This window comes from Symphodus melops (assembly GCF_947650265.1).
Source record: "Symphodus melops genome assembly, chromosome: 1".
Classification (NCBI taxonomy): domain Eukaryota; kingdom Metazoa; phylum Chordata; class Actinopteri; order Labriformes; family Labridae; genus Symphodus; species Symphodus melops.
Window position 1 is genome coordinate 12,540,583 of NC_136691.1, and position 18,585 is coordinate 12,559,167.

At 38.8% G+C, this 18,585-nt stretch overlaps 1 protein-coding gene across 1 annotated transcript; it reads right to left on the reverse strand.

The window, feature by feature from the left end:
• Positions 1-5,697: 5,697 nt before the first annotated feature.
• Positions 5,698-16,677, reverse strand: tmem63a (transmembrane protein 63A). Its single transcript, XM_079348455.1, has 23 exons — positions 16,569-16,677; positions 13,988-14,183; positions 13,644-13,723; positions 13,464-13,542; positions 12,611-12,648; positions 12,356-12,498; positions 11,983-12,034; positions 11,763-11,871; positions 11,493-11,563; positions 11,257-11,337; positions 11,017-11,134; positions 10,682-10,815; positions 10,196-10,336; positions 9,745-9,898; positions 9,547-9,653; positions 9,373-9,459; positions 9,141-9,206; positions 8,455-8,617; positions 7,934-8,039; positions 7,652-7,819; positions 7,300-7,415; positions 7,123-7,173; positions 5,698-6,919 (listed from the first exon to the last, which is right to left on the reverse strand). The coding sequence occupies exons 2-23, from the start codon at positions 14,156-14,158 to the stop codon at positions 6,779-6,781; spliced, it is 2,376 nt and encodes a 791-aa protein (XP_079204581.1). The 5' UTR covers positions 14,159-14,183; positions 16,569-16,677; the 3' UTR covers positions 5,698-6,778.
• Positions 16,678-18,585: the final 1,908 nt, after the last annotated feature.

Sequence of the window (18,585 nt, forward strand, 5' to 3'; positions counted from 1 at the left end):
CAAAATAATAAAATGAAAACAATCAAAAAACATGAAGGTCAAATGTTCAACCCGTTTTACAGTCTATGGTGGCTGCACGATGAAGTGGTTTCTGTTAAAACAAAGCACACACATTTCAATTTGAGACAACGTTTTATAATGTCACAAACCAATCTTAAATCCCGTTTATGGCAGACAGCATACAGCAGGTGGAATACAATAAGATTCATTAAAGCTCAGTATTTCATTTTAATAACCCCAGTTGGCAATTTGAGGATAGCCTTGTTTAAAAACAGAAAACAGCCATCATTGATGTGAATGTGAAATGTGAAACATCTTAGATTTTTTTTTTCTTTTTGCAATCAAAGTAATCAAAATATTGTCACATTGGAAGAGGGGCTGTTTTGGACTTCAGTGCAACATCAACAATGATTGCTTCTTGTTTTTTTATTACTCAATTTTCCTCTTTTCCTTTATTATTCAACAAATGTTATCAAACAGAGCCAAAACAAAAACTTTTCAGCAGGAGGCTACATAATAAGAGAAGCAGTGACAATAGTTTTTTTTTTCTCTGATATGTCTGTGATTATTAAGAGTACATTTTACTCTTTTTGCCAGAAAAACACTAAGGATTTCCAACGTGGAGCTCGTGAGCTCTCTGAGCAGGCTTCAAGCACTTTTTTACTTTAAGCTAGTAGAGAGAGGAAAGCATGTAGAGGACTGGAGGGTGTGCCTGAAAGACGTAAGCCTTTTCGACAGCTGGCAGGATGCATGCTTGGATCCCTCTATGACTGTAATTCTGATGGGAATAGCAATGAATAGTGCTTGGAAATCAACCTCTCCTATAAAAGTGCAGTCATTTTTTGTTTGTCCATTTATAATGGAATGAAGGAGGAAACTAAGAAATAGCCTATTTAATAGGAGATTAATACTGATACATGTATTATTGTAAGTCCTGCCACTGGCCACCATTTAAAGTTACTTATGCTCTGTGATATGAAATGAAAGCATACCTATTCCTAAGTCTTCCTGCAGACTTACTGAAATTCTACGAATGGGACTTAGAGCCGGGTAAAAAAAAAAGGAGAAAAGGCCCAGTGTGCATTTGTGTGAGCCTGCTTTAGTGTTAGGGCTATAGATGTGATTTGGCGTTAGTTAAAGAGAAGTGCCTCTGTCTAAAGTGCTTGTGATGTGATTAGTTAAATCCAATTTTCAGCTTTAATATGTTGAGAAATGGTCAGGTGTTGGTAAAATTAACGCCAGATTTCTGTAATTAGTTTTTCCCATTGAGGTTTTAGTAAAATACTATTTCTCTCTACTGGTGGGCTTTTTAATTCTGCTCAAATCTTCTTTCATAAGATGCCAGTATTGTGTTCATGTTTACTTTCATGCTGCCTCAAGCTGCTTTCATTCATAAAATTCAATCGTATCCAATCCAACCAAAGAGTTATTATGTTCCCCCTGCTCCAACATCTGATTTTCAAATTTGAATCCTCCACTGTGTTCAATAAACTTCATCAAAGACCAAGTTCAACACGCTTACTGTAAACTCCAACTCATTCATGAGTAGTCCTTTTTGTAATTTCATCCATTTACAAGTCACTATTTGTGGTGATGGGTGTTCCAACCATATGCTATTTATACAGGCAAGATTAGTAGTTTTAATATCACAGGGTACTATAAGCACCATAAAATCCTGTTTAAGGACATCAAATGAACATTCTTTTTATTTGTCCTGGCACAGATGGGGTACTTTCAGTTAGTAAAAGCAATGTGTTGGCTTAAGTTACCCTAAGAAAAACAATAAGTCTGTGTACTGTGTAAGTCAGTTTGTCTGTGTACGGCTATTATTGTTTTTGGTAATTCCGTTTTGACTCACCGTGCCTTAAAAAAGCTTCACCAATTTACAGGAAATGTGGCATGAATAAAAATCTGCGTCAATTTCATGTGCATCACAAGCAAATAGAAAATATGGTTTTCTTGTCATTTCTGGAGCTTGTAGGATATTTGGGGGTGGCAGTAGCTCAATCCGTAGGGGCTTGGTCTCGGGTAGCTGGAAAGGTGCTCTGCCGATGTGCCTTTGAGCAAAGCACAGAACCCCCACCTGCTCAGGCCCCCAGCTGCCGCACTCTGACATCTCTTCATTAATGCATGTCCACAGGTCCTGCTTGTGCATGCCTGAAAAGCATGTCCCTACAATAACAGAGTGCAAATCACAATTATAGTATATAAAATTAAAAACATAAATACAAATTTAACATCAGTATGGAAATGCTGAACATCACCATCAACAATTATCAGCGATAATAATAAATAAATGTAAACAAAGGCTATTGTAGAGAACCTATATTGACTAGTTTTAAAAATAGGTTTCATTTAATTAAAGTCTCATGCAATGTTTGTTTAATAACATATTGACGGTAGTCCTCTTAAAAAATCTGAGAAAAGGTTTCGTCAAGTCTTTATTTTCATTCATCTGCTTGCCTTTTCCCATGCCATACTGCAAGTCTAGAACTCAGTATGTTGGCTGTATTTGTCCAAACAAAAGGGCCTCGGTCTGCAGTCACATGCTTCATCAGCAGTGGTGATTTCAGCTGTCTGGCCCACCGCCCTTCTGGCTAATGTAGTCCACCAACAGAATAGACAGGGAGAGTGGGGTGACTTTTCTACAGAGAACCCCACACAGAAGAGAGCATGCAAGGACGGCCCCTTACCAACCCATCTACTCACCCACACAGACAAACACACTTTGAGCTTGTGGCTCAGGATGGCACATCATTAGAGCTGGCAGTCTAGGTGGAAGTTTTGGAGTTGGAAGCCACTGAGCCACACACTGACATACACACATACACTATTCCACTTCTGTTTCCCAATTGGCTGGGAAGGAAGTAATACTTGGAACGAAGCAAACTGTTTCTGTCCTGGTCCCACTGCTCTGGGAAACTCACCTCCCTGGCGACCAGCGTTGCCACGGCACTAATCCTGACGGACAAAAGATGGGAGTGCCACAGAGCACTGCTGCCAGATGCTCTCATTGGTTGGCAGCATCCCATGCGATGCTGTGATTGGCCGGTACTGTGTTTATATACAAATTGGAGCAGCCATAGGTCATATCCATCGATCTTGGTGGTGACATGAAGGAAACCTGACCTCAAAACCTACCTCTAACGGAGTTTAATTTGTATTTGATATGTACACACACACACACACACACACATACACACACACACATACACACACACACACACACACACACACACACACACACACACACACACACACACACACACACACACACACACATGGAGCTGCTCTTTCTTAAGTTCAGTGGCCTGGGAGTGCAGCATTAAGTGAATGCTGAGAGAGTTGGAGTGAAGTGACTAAATAATAGTGTCTGTGGCATACAAAAGCAAAGACGACAACAATACCAAGAATGCAAAGAGGGCAATGAGTTCAGTGGGTAGCACACCTACACACTAACACAAAGTCAGAGGTTTTGGATTAACACTGGATAAATATTTTGATCTGGAGTAAGGCCTGTTATTTGAAGTAGTAAAACTGTGCAGGCTAAAGGTTTGGTATTTTATTTGACCTGGTGTCCTTTTATAAACAATCGGTTTTGGGAAATCTGTGATTTATGATTTTGTACATAAATAAAATGGACTTGATCTGGATCACAAGTTAAATCTTAACTTGCTTTTATAAAGTCTTTATATTTGCAGACTTTCTCCTTAGTTTAGCTTGGATGAGAAAAGGACCAATTAATCAGGTAGGCTTACAAATAAGCCACCATTAGCTTGTTGTAGATACATCTGTATGTTTATAAACCGTTTTCAATATGTTCACACAATGTTTCTTTTTTTTTGTTGTTGTTACAGTTAAATTCACTCAGGTTCACAACTCTGAAGACCAGACTATAGTCTATAGTCTGCAGTATATGTAGCTATACAACCAACAGACAGTTAGCCTGGATAAGCTTTACATTTCTGCAAATAGATGTAAACAGTTAGCATATCTCTCTATTAAGGGTTTGCCTAAAAAAAAAACATCTGTACCATAAACATTTCCCGTTTCTTTATTTTGTATTGCAATGAAAGTGTATAAATGACATGTTGTGAAGTTAAAGTGTACAAGCTAAGCTAACTGTAGGCTAGCTAAAGCTTGATATTTACCATACATACCCTGGAAAAGATACTTATTTGTGGAATTATAGTAAATTTAGGATCCCTAATAATTGGATGTTATCCCAAACCATGGTTTTAAGGCGTTTATTAGAGGGTTAGGGTGGACCACGAAACTGACTATCTCTATAGGCTTTATGTCAGAGAAACAAGAATAAAATACAAATATTCATAGAAGATATTTGTCTGAAAATCTTAGGATTTTAGTGACCTATTTTTTTTTTTTTTACAAATCTCTCCCGGTTTGCCTGTAATTGAATCAAACTTCTGATCACACTCACACACCCAGTACTAGAAACTCCAAGAGCCACATGGGCCAAAACTGAGCCAGTGAATCTTTGCTGTGTTTAATATCATTTCAGTGCTGTGTGTGTGTGAGATCTTGGAGCTGATCTTTGGCATCTGCTGTTGGATAAAGCTGCTTCCCAGGCTGCTGCACCTTCAACATCCACATCCCCCCTGCTCCACTGAACCCGCAGAGGACTCTCTTCTTCTAGCATTCAGGGCATTAAATACACGTTAAACACAACCTAAAACATGTCTGATATAAAACTCTCATCTCTTTCCCAGCCCATACTTGGCGCCACGTGAAGATATCTGCAAGTTATTAGTGCCTTGACCCTGCACAGCTTTTCCATGTGACTCTGTTGAGGTAGGCTATGTCTGTTCAAATGTATCTTCTAGTCTCGAAGAGTCATGCAGTGTCTGTGATTATTATTTTTTTTTAACAAAAAAAGGATATACTGTGGGTTTAAATATTAATTTTAGTATACTTGAGACCATTTACATCATAAGACAGTACCTATTGCTTAATCACAAACAAATAGGAACACACCTCAATGAAATAATAGTGTACAAGATTGTGTTGTTATGCATCTTTTTTTAGTTATTGTGTAAATGTTTATTTTTCTCCTAAATTTGCTGATTTGAAGTGTAATCTTACAGAATATACAAAGCAGAACAAATGCTAGGCTGTGGGCTTGAGCCACAAGAAAGCCTACGGGTACACTTAAGAACTACAGTGCTACTGTTATTGGTTTATGTATTAATGTCAGTAAGCTTTGCTCCATTAGTGTTCACAATGATCATCCACTAAGCCAAAAGCCCCATTTTCAAAAAGCAACTAGGAGTTAGGAGAAACATTTGTTTGCAACTAACTAACAAATGTTGTCAGTCTATTCATTTCCCAAATCCAACTTTTGTGCTAATGACTAAAGCATGTTACAAACCCTCCAATAGTAACATTGGTCTTTCTCAGCTGAGGCGGGTACTTCTGATGATAACAAGAAAAGGGGCAGGAAAAAGAAAGTAGGCAGAGGAAGAGAAGAGAAAGGGAGACAACAGTGAAAAATCAGGTGAGGAGGTGGAGCTACTAGAATTGTCGACCAGTGAAGTGGCTCATACCGATGTCAGGATAAGTTAGAAACCCTGCAAAACTGTGCGTTTGTCCTCTTTCACTACTGTGTGAATATTTCAGAGGTTAAACTACCCAAGTGCAGCTCAACAGTGCCCCCCAATGACATCACACACACATTACTGCAAAGGATTTCCAGTTTCTATTTGTTCAACTGATACTGTTGCCATTTACCCCCACATACAATGAGTTCATATAAACATGTGCAACCAGTACGAAGCTCGTCTGTTACATCTAAACAGTCACCAACCACTGTACACTGTTACATTTCAGCAGTTAGGATTTAGTTCCTTGTTAAAAGGCACATTTACAAAAGCAGTAAAAGAAAACTTCAATGTACCAGAACATTAAATACAAATACATCTTGACCTGTTTTTAACATGACGCCATTATTGGCACAGCAATCTGATCTTAAACAAGAATGAAAAGTATGGCTCTGACCATTGCTGATCACATTTGGTTGCAGCTCCTTCAATACTCTCATAAATTCTTGTTTTTTGTCTCATTACAACAGCAAACAGTAAACTTGAGTTAGTAAACAGTAGACAGGGTCCTCTTCTCTTCTCACAACTTTCATAACTAACATTAGGCAATAAGTTATTCCCTTGGCATATGCTGTCCTCTGGTATCAAAAAACTTACCTATATGAAGGACACACAATGAAGGAATCAAAACCTGATAAAGAATAAAACACTCTGCTTGTCCACTTTTTTGATTGTCTTCTTCTGCTAAGTAATTAGCTTTGGCGTGTGCAAAAAATGAGAAAATCAGAAATTGTATGCAAACATTAAGGCACATTTTTTTTAAAAAAAAGCTAATTTTATGCCCAGACCTTACTCATGAAAGGTTGTTTCTATCAGAAAGGACTCTGATAGAAATACTATGTTGGGAAATAGAAAGCAAAGCATTCTTATCATAAATGTGCACGCTTTGTTGATGAAGTGCAAACAATAATTCAAATTCAACACATTGTCCTTAATGATCCTATTAAGTCATAGTCTCCCTATCAAAATAAGGTGGAAAAGGTTGGCAATCCTGGCCACTGGATACACTACTATTACACTCTCGTATCATCTGAAGACGATCTCTCAGCGGGATAGGCCGAGATAAATCAAACTTCCATGTTGAAATTACTGTAAAGGATAATAATTCAAGATAAAGAGCTGTGGGCATTCTGACTCATCAGTGTTGGAAAAACAAAGTTTCAGGCATCTGACGTGCTTCCTTCCACTGGAGTTGTGCTGAAGGTCGGACTTCCCTCTGTAGAGCCATAACCCTTCTCAGGTTTGATCTCCTCTGGGGTGCTGGCTGGGGATTTGGGATTAAGCACTCTGGGGAGGTAGACCTGAGGTTCCCCCCCCAAAAAAAAGAAAACAAAAAAAAAAAAGAGAAAAATAATTGAGTTGACTTGACAAGCTAATATGCATCAGATATTAACTTGACAATCTGAAATTGTGAGGCCAAAACAGATGACCACAAACACAGGTTTTCTGATTTCTGTTTAGAAACATAAAGTTTATATCATATTCAATTGATAAAGAACAGTACCGTGGTATCATCCTCCGCTCCCTCTGCTGTATCCTCATCCTCCTCTTTTACCTGCAAAACACCCCCCCCACAAAAAACATTACATTTTAATAATGACCAAGAAAGTCAAGGTCATCTTTATTGTCAGTTTTTCAACATGTACTGAACATACAGAAACGTCGTCAAACACAAGCTCACCTCATAGTTGTGTGGGCTGAGGTATTTGAAATGACCAAAGCAGGTGTAGCCAACGCAGATGAAGACAGTGATGAACAAGATGACCAGTGTGAACAAAGAGGTGGAAGCCCAGAAACCTGAAACAACAGCACACAGAGATTGTATCTACAGTGCTTATCAAGCAGCATTTCAGCAATCATCTTCATGTTATTATATAGCAAGTGTGGAAAGGTTCTTTTTTTATGTATATTTCACTCTCAGGACAAATCTAAAGATAGAGAGAAACAAACATGGTTTAATTGTATCTGTTTCAACATATTTTTTAATAAAAGTAGCAAATAATAAATAAACAAATCCTGAGTTTGTTTCTCACTTGTTCTGAGGACAGAGAAGAAGTAAAGCCATATCAGGCAGATGATGGGTGCGGCCAGTGCTTGATTGACAGCTGCCAGGTGGACCTGGCGGTCAAGGCGAGCAGGCAGGTAAGCAAAGTACATGTTGTGTTTGTCCACCAGGTGCTTCAGCATCATGTACAGCAGACCTTTAACAAACAGCACAGTTTCTGATTAAAAGCAAAAAAACCCACCATGATAGTGACTGGGTGTCTGCTGTAGTTGTGGTTGAGTGTACATGTGCAGCCCTTTTCACTACTCACCAAAAGGCACAATAATAGGACATGTGATGCTGTAGGCCATAATGACAGTGAACACACACAAGCTCCAGCCGTACATGGCTCCATATTCAAACTCATACGCCTGGTTCTGTAAACAGAGATCACAAAAAGGAGTCGATTTAAGGGTTAAAATCAGGCTGACAAAAAGGAAAACTACAAACTAAATATTCTCTTCTTTGATAACTATGATTCGATTTAAGTCTTTGTGAAAAAAGGTGAAGTCACACAACATGCAGGTCTGTCTGGTGCCCTACCACTTAAGAGTTAGCTAATACAGTTCTATTAAACATATCAGATGTCTACATGTATTTTGACAGCTTTTTTAAAAACCCTGCAAAGTTTGGAGCAAACATATCTGTCCGTATTGATGTCCTTTTATAAAACAATAAATATGACACAATTCAAGACCATTCAAAACAGCTAAGATAAATAAATCATTACTTAAACAAGAAAATATTATGCACCATTTTAATCGCCCCATGTTTTATAACTCCATAACAAACCTGTTTGACATATTTCCTTTCAGCAGCGGAGCGAGCAAACGCCATACGAATGATGTAAAGCAGTAACCCTGGCAACCGCAGCAGCTCCATCCCAGAGCCTACCAGGGCTGCGGCTATCACATAGTTGACAAAAAACGCTCCTTGGTCAGGTAAGAACACACACCTGATGCGATGAAGGAAAACAATAAAGAAGAAATAAACTGAGTGAAACTAATGATGAAGAGATGTTACTTTAAATTGATACATTGAGGACATATTATCCTTTTTTTTTTTTACTTTTTTCAAATAGTCCCCTGTGGTCTACACAAAACATACTGTATGTGCTGTGCTTTGGTCCAAATATAACATGGATCAAGCACCAGAGGAGGTTTGTGACCCTGTAGAAACCAGCTCTCTTTGAACGCTTCGTTTTAGTGTGTGTGTCTCTTTAAATTCAACTTAGTTTTCCCTGTGAGGTCAAACCTCTGTAGGGAGAATAAAAATAGCGAACCTGAGCAAAAGATTTGTTCAAGGCTGGAGTTGAAGTTAACGTTTGGAGAAAACAGATGAGGGGAGGTTTTTGTTAATCACAATCCAACTTGTGATGTCACAAGTGGAGAAAATTTAGGTGGGGCATTTCTCTACATTGCAAAATATAAAATTGATGTCACAAACAATAGTGGGTCAAACAAAGATGGATTACTTACTCAAACCTCAGTTTTCCATCAGCAAGAAACTTTTTATCAAACAGCCAGCGGAAAAACACAGCGAGACTGATGGAGAAACCAAAAAGAATTGCTCAAAGTTAGTGAAGCAAGTCACGACCTCTGCTCCTTTTTTTCCAAAGAACACTTGCTCTCCATATGACACAATATTTGACAACTAAATTATAAAAGTAAATGATTAATTATCATTGATGCAGGACAAACTATTGTTTACCTTGTGAGTCCTAGCGAGGGCAGGATAAGCACCATGAAGAGCAGGAAGAAGTACAACTTACGCATCATACTCAGCTGCTCACTGGACCTGAGACACAGACGCCACTCCATCAAAACATTTTCAATGCACACTGAAACCAGTCACTGCAACTGCATTGCTAATCTGTGTGTTTACCTGGTCCAGTGTGCCTCTCCCAGTGTAGAATAGTAGACTATGGTGGGCAGCAGTGCAGAGAAAGCCCACAGCATGAGAGTGGGGAAGAACTGCGTGACAATTGGGCTCTTGAATTGAAAAACAAAAACACAAATCAAACAGCAGATTCAGGTTGGACAGAAATGTTGTGATGTTGTGTGTGTTGTGTAGATGTCTCACATTGAGATAGTAGATGGGCCTTGTAACATTGAACTTGTCCATGGTGCTGATGATGATGGTTGGAGTGGTGAGGAAGGTAAGCAGGAAGAAGAGGAAGAAGTTGATCATCACATAGCGGATGTACCAGGGGAAACCTCGCACGGAGAGATTGTCCCTGCAGGACGGAGAAAACAGGAACAAGAAGCAACAGGACAGTTAGACGCAAAGAGCCACGTGTGGGTTCAACTCTAATTTCGACCTTAAAGATTACTCTGAGAATATATTTTCTGTCTGATCCAGGGCTGAAGAATAGCTGATCCAAATAAACTGACTCTTCTTTTTCTATCCACTAGCCTGTGATTGTTGTAGTGTCTCTGAAATGACCAGTAGGATCCACAAAGCGTTTGGCTCAGTATGTGAGCTAAATGATACCTTTCTTAAATTGTTGATTCAAATGGGAAATACGTCTTACCAAAACACATTTTTGGGATGCGGTGCAAAGTTGACCTGCCACTTGTTCACTTTCAGACTTTCCCAGTGTGATGAAGGCTGACGCGCTCTCCCACAGCAGCTTGTGCCGCCACAGTCGAGTGCGTTGAAGTCCTTCAGAATGCTGAGGTGAGTAAACGACAGCTGTTAGTGATACACATTAACAAATATTTTGCAATACTGATTGCCTGAAACTGTGCTTCCAGTAAATAAAAAATCATGTGTTGACAATAAAACCAAGAGACCAATGTCCTGATCAGGCCAGAGGAACAAGCCCAGTCAGCTGACTCAATGCTGCCAGGCATGCCAACTAAGCATAATTAGAAGACCTGGTTGCAGTGCTGCTGGACTGCATTGTTAAAGGGTGAGTCAGGTTGTTCATCAGATAGCACTTACTATAGCACAGCACTATACAACTAAAGACAATGGTATAACTCAGAGAATAAGACACCTTTACGTTGATACTCACAACTTGGCCATAGCCTCCGTCTGCAAGGTGACGAAGGCTATCCCCAAGGGGCGCTCTGGCACCAGTTCTACCTGCTTCCTCACTTCTTCCAGCAGGTCTTTTTCTTTAGTACTGTAAAACTCTATTGCATCAACCTAAAGAATATCACACAATCACACACACAGAGATGAATTGCTTAAGTGGTAGCAGCTTTATTTAGAAAAGTATATAACATGTCCTGTTTTTAACGTGAGTAAAACTGATTCCACATTTATTGTATTGTTTTCCAAACCGAGACTTGTAACATTCAAAGTAAAAAAGAAAACACTTTGCTACATGAAGGTGGTCTGTCTAACCTTCTCCGATTGGGAGCAGCAGCAGAGGTGACCACAAAGACGGGGGTTAATCAGCTCACGTTTCCCTGTAGTCTCTAAGACACGCTCGTAGAAGCGCAGGTTTTTTCCAGCTCGCATCCTGTAGTCGAAAAACAACAACAAACAAATGGAAGGCGGTTTTATTTGAATACATTATAAAGATATCTTGAGCAGATTTGCATCAAGTGATGACATTTATTAAAGTTACCTATGACTTCTTACCTTTCTTTATCGAGGTGCATGAGCTTGGCCACATCGTAGCCCAGAGTCACAGCACACACTCGACAGGAAGGATATGCCTCTCTGTACAAAGACAAGACCAAATTTTAAGCCGACAGAATTTTTAAAGCCTCTTTCGTTCACACACATGACTGAAGAACAAATTCACAACCTTGGAAAATTGTTTTTGAAGACTAATAACAATTTACACCATTAAAATTCCAGAATAATTCACTCACGTGAAATGGGTCTTCACAGCATCCTCTGTTGCTGTTTTAGGGACCGAACACACAAACAAAGTGTTCCTGGCCTGCAAACAAAACAACACAGTGTCAGAATAGTTGAGAGACTGTAATCTGGAAAGGCATGTCATTATGTACCTGACTCCTCATAACAAGGGTGAAATCTGACATATAACAAGTCATGTGGAAAAAGTTCAGGACGTGTGAATTTGATGAGACCCACACGTTACAAAAACACTTGTTGTGTAGTCGTATTCGGAGACTCACTGTCTCTCTGCGCATGCCTTTGATTTGTGACGTGTGATGTCGCAGCAGAAGAATCGTCAGGACCAGGTACATAACTGCAAACACTGTATGCACCCACAACAAGTCGTTTCTAGAATCAAAAACCATACACCATGAAGCATTTTGTTATGACCAAAAAACTTTTTTTCCGAATACAAAATGTGCATCCAAGCATGTGGTGTCATGCAGTAACAGTCATTACCCTGCCTGAAGATTCCCAATAGTTGTTCTTCCAAAACTCCTTGGATTCTCACCTGGAAAAAAAAACCCCACACAAAAGCACTCAAAAGAAAACATGTGCAAAATCAGAAGAAATGAAATAATAAGAGACAACAAGAGACATTAAGAACAACAGGAATACTTGAACCTAAAAACCTTGTTTCAAATGTGCTACTGTGATAAACTGACACTAAAACAACACATTAAGCAGACTCAGTTTACACCTGGTCGACACTCTGTATATAAAAAGACTGAAGTAAATGAGGACTACTGTAACTATAAAACATCACTATTATAACACAGTTGTGATTTTTTTTTGTTTACTCCTAAGGCAGAGGAGTGAGTAAAAAACATACCCATCAGGTCTCCGCTCAGATTGACAGGAAGTATGACTCCGAGGGAGGTGATAGTTATCACAATCAACAGGCCGATGAGGTGACGCTGAAAGGACAGGTAGTGAACAGCATCCATGCCACATCGGGCTTTTATTTTTTCTTCACTGAAACACAAACAGACACAATGAGCGGAGTAAACACATGCTTCATAAATACACATGAAAACAGTCAAGACTGAGCCCAGCCCAAAAGACAACAAACCCCTGAGACACTCACTCCATTCTGAGGATGTAAGGCAGCCAAGAGCAGAATCCCTAAAAAGAGAGAGAGAGAGAGAGAGAGAGAGAGAGAGAGACGTTTTAGATACAACTCACATACCATAAATCTTTTAAGTAATATGTAGTCAGTCAATCGTCAGACTGCGGTCTTCAAAAAGGCAACATGAAACTAAAATAAAAAAATAATAGCAAGTCAAATTGGTGAAGCAACAAAGGACCTGAAAGTCTGGCTATGTGTGGTTTAAAATGATCTCTAAAGTCCATTTAGAGGAAGCCTTTGAAAAGCAGAGGTAATGATGTATTATAAATAAAATGAAAACATTTCTGAATACTCAGTCTTGCATTTTAATAAGGGCTGTGACAATTCACTAAACTAACGATATGATTCATGATTCTGGCTTCATGGTACAATTCTTTAAACGATTGATTTTACAAAAGGAGACTGTTGACAGATTATGACTGAAAAACATTCCTTCAGGTGCTGCTAACCTGCTTGTCAGTGTGGTTTGACCTTTTCATGTTTTGTTCTCTAAACAAGGAGAGGTGATTGGAGCTTCTCTTTGTTCTGTCAGTTAAATGCTGCATCATGTTGGCTGTACTATTTTTGTAGTTCCCTGTCTTACTTCAATATTTGCACACAGTTTTTCTTATCTGTTATCTTCTCACCTCCTTTCATTTTCTGTCTCGGGGAAGGCCGAATTCTTCCACACCTCTGACTTAAAAGACAGTGGTGCGTCCTCAATTTTCAAATTCTTGCTCTGCAGCTGCTGACGCTCATCATATTATTGTGATTCAGTTTTCAGAGTATTTCTGCTTCCTCAATAAAAAAGATTTAAACTAGACGAACACACCAATTCATACTCAGGGTCCTCCCCGCTGGACACAATGGAAGACATGCGTCCATAGCGACGGTGTTTTGATCCAGTAAACCTAAAACGCAAAGTTAATTATCAACAGCAAATTAAGGAAAAAACACACACACAAAAAGAAAAGAACAGCAAACTACCCCCCAAAAAAGTTCATGAACTGACCCCTCTTTGTCTGCAACTAATGCCAGACGCCCGTAGTCCCAGAACTTCCTCCTGATGATGGAGAAAAGGATCAGCAACACCTGCAGGTAGGAAGAGAAAGAGTAGCACTCAGACGTCAATCATAACACATTTCACATATTTACTACATTTATAATTAAGCACATTAATTGCCTTATAATACTGCCTTATAGGAAGAAAATAAATCGAGTATGCTATCAACAGTTAACTGTTCTGAATTTTTTCATCTGTACAGATAACCAGCCAAACTCTCACATTACTAGAAGGAGGACAGACAGACAGACAGACAGACAGACAGACAGACAGACAGACAGACGGAAACAAACCAGGAAGACGGAGAAATCTATCAGTAGGACAACCGGCACTCCTCCAAAGTTGAGCACGTTGAGTACAGTAGACTGAGAGGCGCCGTAGCAGCTACCATTGTCCGGAAAGGTAGGGGTTGAGGAACCATTGTTGACCAGCAGGGGCCACTGCTCCCACCACTGGGACGACATCACTGGGGTAAAACCAGATGTTTGCCTGCGGATTGTGATTGTAGTATTTAAGTGAAGGAGAGAAAAAAACATCTTGGGCAAATGCTCATCCAACACAGTGAAAAGAAAAAATCAAAAGGATTCAAGAGTTATTTACATAAACAGTTGCTTTTTATTTTTTATGTAGGTCCAGCTTTCCCAGAGCTCAAGGCTAAGAGCTCTGCAAAGGAGAAATACGTTCACAATATAAGGAACAACTACCAAACATCAAGTGGCTTAAAAAATGTTCTGCAGATGATCAGAAGTTTTGATGATCTGAACCACAAGGTGTGTTGTTTCAGGCCTTCTACTTCAAATTAGGCTGCAACAACTTTCCAATGTATAATCATCAGAAATTAATGTATCAAGTTAATGTTTGGTTAAATGTTTGTGTGAATATTCTTTAGTAGTTTAAAGTTTTAGTTTAGTTTTAAGTGTTATTTTTTTTTCTTTTTTTATATTTCAGCAAAAGATTTCAAGCAATATCTTTACAAACATAAATAAATGAAATACTGTACGCGTAAAGACTTCTGTCACTCACCAAACTCATCCAAAAATGTAAACTGATGTGCTGGAGACAAAGTGTAAGGACAGGCTGTGTGTCCCTCAGTGTGTTTGTGTCAAAGAACGAAGAAAACATAAGGCCTCTTTCTCTAAAACTTTATTCTATTTTAGTTCATTTTTCAAACAGGTTTTTTTACAGGTTCGATAAGCTATGTTTTTTACAGTTGTTATTGATATTGTTTTAGTTTCAGTTGAGAAAAACAAATGTTTTCGTTAGTTAATTAGTCACATTGAATCCAGTGTTCTTGGTTTCAGATGTGTGTACCTAATTGAAAAAGAGTGCTGTATTATAAATCTTAAATAACAATCTTTTTTTTCTCTCATAATGCAGCAAAATGGCCCCATTCTGTTAATTATTATTTAAAATATCCTTGGAATTAATTTTACTGTGTAAGCTGCTTTTTGTAGCTAGCAGAACTGAAGCTATTGATTACTTTATACACTGTTGAGTGATTTATTCTATAACAATGCACTGTGTTTTGCCAGCCTGATATACAAAATAAGTATTTCCACAGACTAGTAAATGTATATACAAGTAAAAAGCTCGATTTTTCTATATGAATTTCAGTGGAGCTAAGGAAATAAGTATTATAACATGTTTTTAAAGAAGACATATTATCCCCCTTTTTCAAACAGTCCCCTGTGCTCTAAATGAAACATCTGTGCTGTGCTTTGGTCCAAATATAACATGAATCAAGCACCAGAGGAGGTTTGTGACCCTGTAGAAACCAGCTCTCTCAGAACGCTTTGATTTGGTGTGTGTCTCTTTAAATTTACCCCCCTGGAGTTTTCCCAGTAGACCTCACTCCTATGTAGAGACAATAAAAATCGCAGACCTATAGTTTTACTGGAGGCTGGAGGTGGAGTTCATGGGTTGAGATAAACACAAACAAAGGACTGGATTTATATTCAAATGTTGTGGATCATAGACCCAGGTTACCAAAATATATGTTTAAAAACCTTGTAAAGTGGATTTTTCACAATATGTCCCCTTTAAAGTAAAGTATAGGTAGCCTACTTCCAATCTGTACGCTGATCGAGTTGCATTACACCACTGTATAATTAATTACCGGTAAACGTACTGTATCCTATAAGACATGTGTAGCATTATTATTATGGTCCCTGTGGTTTTACACTTTTCTGATATATACACAGATGTCAGAGACTTTGTTTGTCAAACTCAACCACGCCCATGCCGGAAGCAAAAATAAATCTACTGACAGTGAAACGTGTGTTTTAATCCGTGTCAATCCCGCCCGTCACAAGTCATTAGCAGAGCTCGCGCGCCCCACCTTCCCAGACTGACTCGCTCTGAGTCACGCGGATGCAGTTATGAGTTATAATGTGACATTTAACATTCTGGATGTTGTTTGTTAGTCCTGCCATTACACACATTAGTAGCCTAAAGGGTCACAAAAAGTAGATGATGGCAACCAGCGGATGTAAAATAAAAAGTTCCTGCTCTTATCTTGACTTCAGGCGTTTGTCTCGTGCTCGCGTTCACAGCTGTTTGACAGGCTTGACCGCAGTTGTTTGACACTTTGACTCACACTCAACACTGGGGTTTGATGTTCATGTTATGGTACTTAATAGTCGATACAGTGTTTGAATAATAGCTTACTGTGTTAAGTTTAACAGACTTCAGTGAATGCACTAGCTCACATAAAGTTTGCTAATGCTAATATGATTCAGCCCAGTTTACTTAAATTACTCTGTCAACACTAAATATGTCAACACCGCCCAACAACTTAAGCATAGTTCTCTTTAAAATATAAGAATCGCGTTTTGAAGCAAGCTAAGTTTTTATGTGGCATGTAGAAAGTCTTACCTGTATGGTTTTTGTTTATTCCTCCAGAAGGAAACGTCTTTCTACTGTAAATACTGCAAATATGTTTCACTTCGTCTCCGCTCTCTTCCCGTTTATGGTTTGCGCATGCGCAAGAGTAGAACCTGAGAGCAGGCTGCTGTCTCGTGCTCTGAGTTGTAATCAGTCCTTGAGCTGCTGAAGGAGAAACAGTGGCGGGGGACACGTGTATGTTTCTCCTGGAAACTTTTGACTATAAAATGCGCATATAAAGTGCTGAAGTACGTGCTGATATTGGCCTCTTTACACTAAAAGGTATCAAGTCAAAGTAACAACACTAAACGTTTTCAAAGAAAAGAAAGCCTCTAGTTGTCCTTTTAATTACATCAATTCTTATGTATTCATAATTAAATATGGTGACAACTGTGAGGCTAGTTCTGTCAGTTAACAACACATATATAGCCAGTCACTTGAAGTATTGCTGCATATTGTACTTGTTGTTACACAGTATGCTTACTGTCAGATTTCTGCTTTCTTTGATAGGTAAATGAATAGGAAATTAGAGTAAGAGCCAACAGAAACAAGGAAATGTACTGATTGATCTATAATCACCTGGTTAAATCATATGACACACCTAGAAGAAGATCATAACATATTTTATGAGGTTGGCAAAGCATTGCTTTATCACACTGCAGTGGTTTGGAATTGCATTGTCTTTTTTTCTTCTCACCTTCAGTTTGCTGTGATGCCAATATACAACATTTTGGGAGCAGAAAAGGCTTGATCAAGAGCGCTTGAAATGTCACTGTAGTGCTAAACTCAATAAGTGGACAATGGGTTTTTTCTAGTCCTTAGTTTTAAGCCAGTATAGTCAATATGTTCAGCAAGTTCCATTTAATCATTGTCACATAGCCTAATCCTTTTATCAGGAAGAGAGCCAACATTTCTTACATTACCGATAGATTAGTGACACCCCTTTGATAGTGACAACAAAAATAACAAGATATGATAGGCTATCACACTGCAGAGGTTTTTCTGTTTCAGATTTGAGAGAAGATTGGAAATGAGTGGCACTTCAAATCAGATTTGAGGCATCTAAAATAACCAAAAAAATGAAGCAGTTCTCTGGTTTCTGCATTTTTGCCTCAATCAGTTGTGTATCACCGCAGGTTCTGATGCTGCAACAGCACCAGGTGACTATTATGGATTATTCCCAATCAATGAAAGCACTGAAGAAACCATAAAAAGCTGTGATGAAAGGATCTGTAACAGGTTTGTAATTTTAAGACTGGCGTTTGAGTTGTTGTGAGATTATGACTTGACAAGAAGTGTTGTAAAAGAGATTGTAAAAGTAGGGAGAATAAAGCTGTAATGTATCAAATCGTATCACACTGGTTCCACTAACCTCGGCTGGTGCAATCTCTGATGATGGTGCATGCGGTGGAGGAGGTAAATAAAAGGGGGGAGTTGGGGAACCTAACCCTTGGATAGTGGATTCCTGCTCTGATGACCACTGTCATGAAAAACACCTTGTCCTTTAAGAAACAAAACAGTAAGGAAAGTTAGATAGTGCTTCTTTCAAATCTAACTTTGTCTTTGAAGCCCTTTTTTTGATAAACACAAGACATAGGTTTCTTTTTGTTTTGTTTTCCTGTTGCTTTTCATTTGTCATGTTGATCATTATTTCTGTGTCCCTTAGGAGAAATTTGTTTTGGACACATACAGTATAGCACATCACAAAAAACAAAACAAACAGACAGCCTGTTTGCTGTTATGTATGCCAAAAATGTCCCAGGGAACACTATTCCAACACCAATGGTGTGTATCAGACTCAAGTAATCACCAGTAACGTTGATGGCGTGCACAATCCTATAAAGAGCAAAACAAAATAATGACTAATCCATCAAGACTCCAAGGCAAAGCACCATAAGTATAAAGAAGAGAGTACATCCAATCATTACCTTTAGTATGCTGATTTACTTCACCTGCTGGATCATATTTGGCCCAGTGTATGTCAGTGTTACAGGCAAGTACCTCCCAG

What these genes read in the sequence shown, in the direction of transcription:
- tmem63a (XM_079348455.1), bottom strand. Translation starts at nt 14,158, where the DNA reads ATGTCGTCCCAGTGGTGGGAGCAGTGGCCCCTGCTGGTCAACAATGGT. An exon ending in AAGGCATGCGCAGAGAGACA is followed by an intron (nt 11,564 to 11,762) that starts GTGAGTCTCCGA and finishes TTTTGTTTGCAG; the next exon opens with GCCAGGAACACTTTGTTTGT. An exon ending in TCCTATTATTGTGCCTTTTG is followed by an intron (nt 7,820 to 7,933) that starts GTGAGTAGTGAA and finishes TGTTTGTTAAAG; the next exon opens with GTCTGCTGTACATGATGCTG.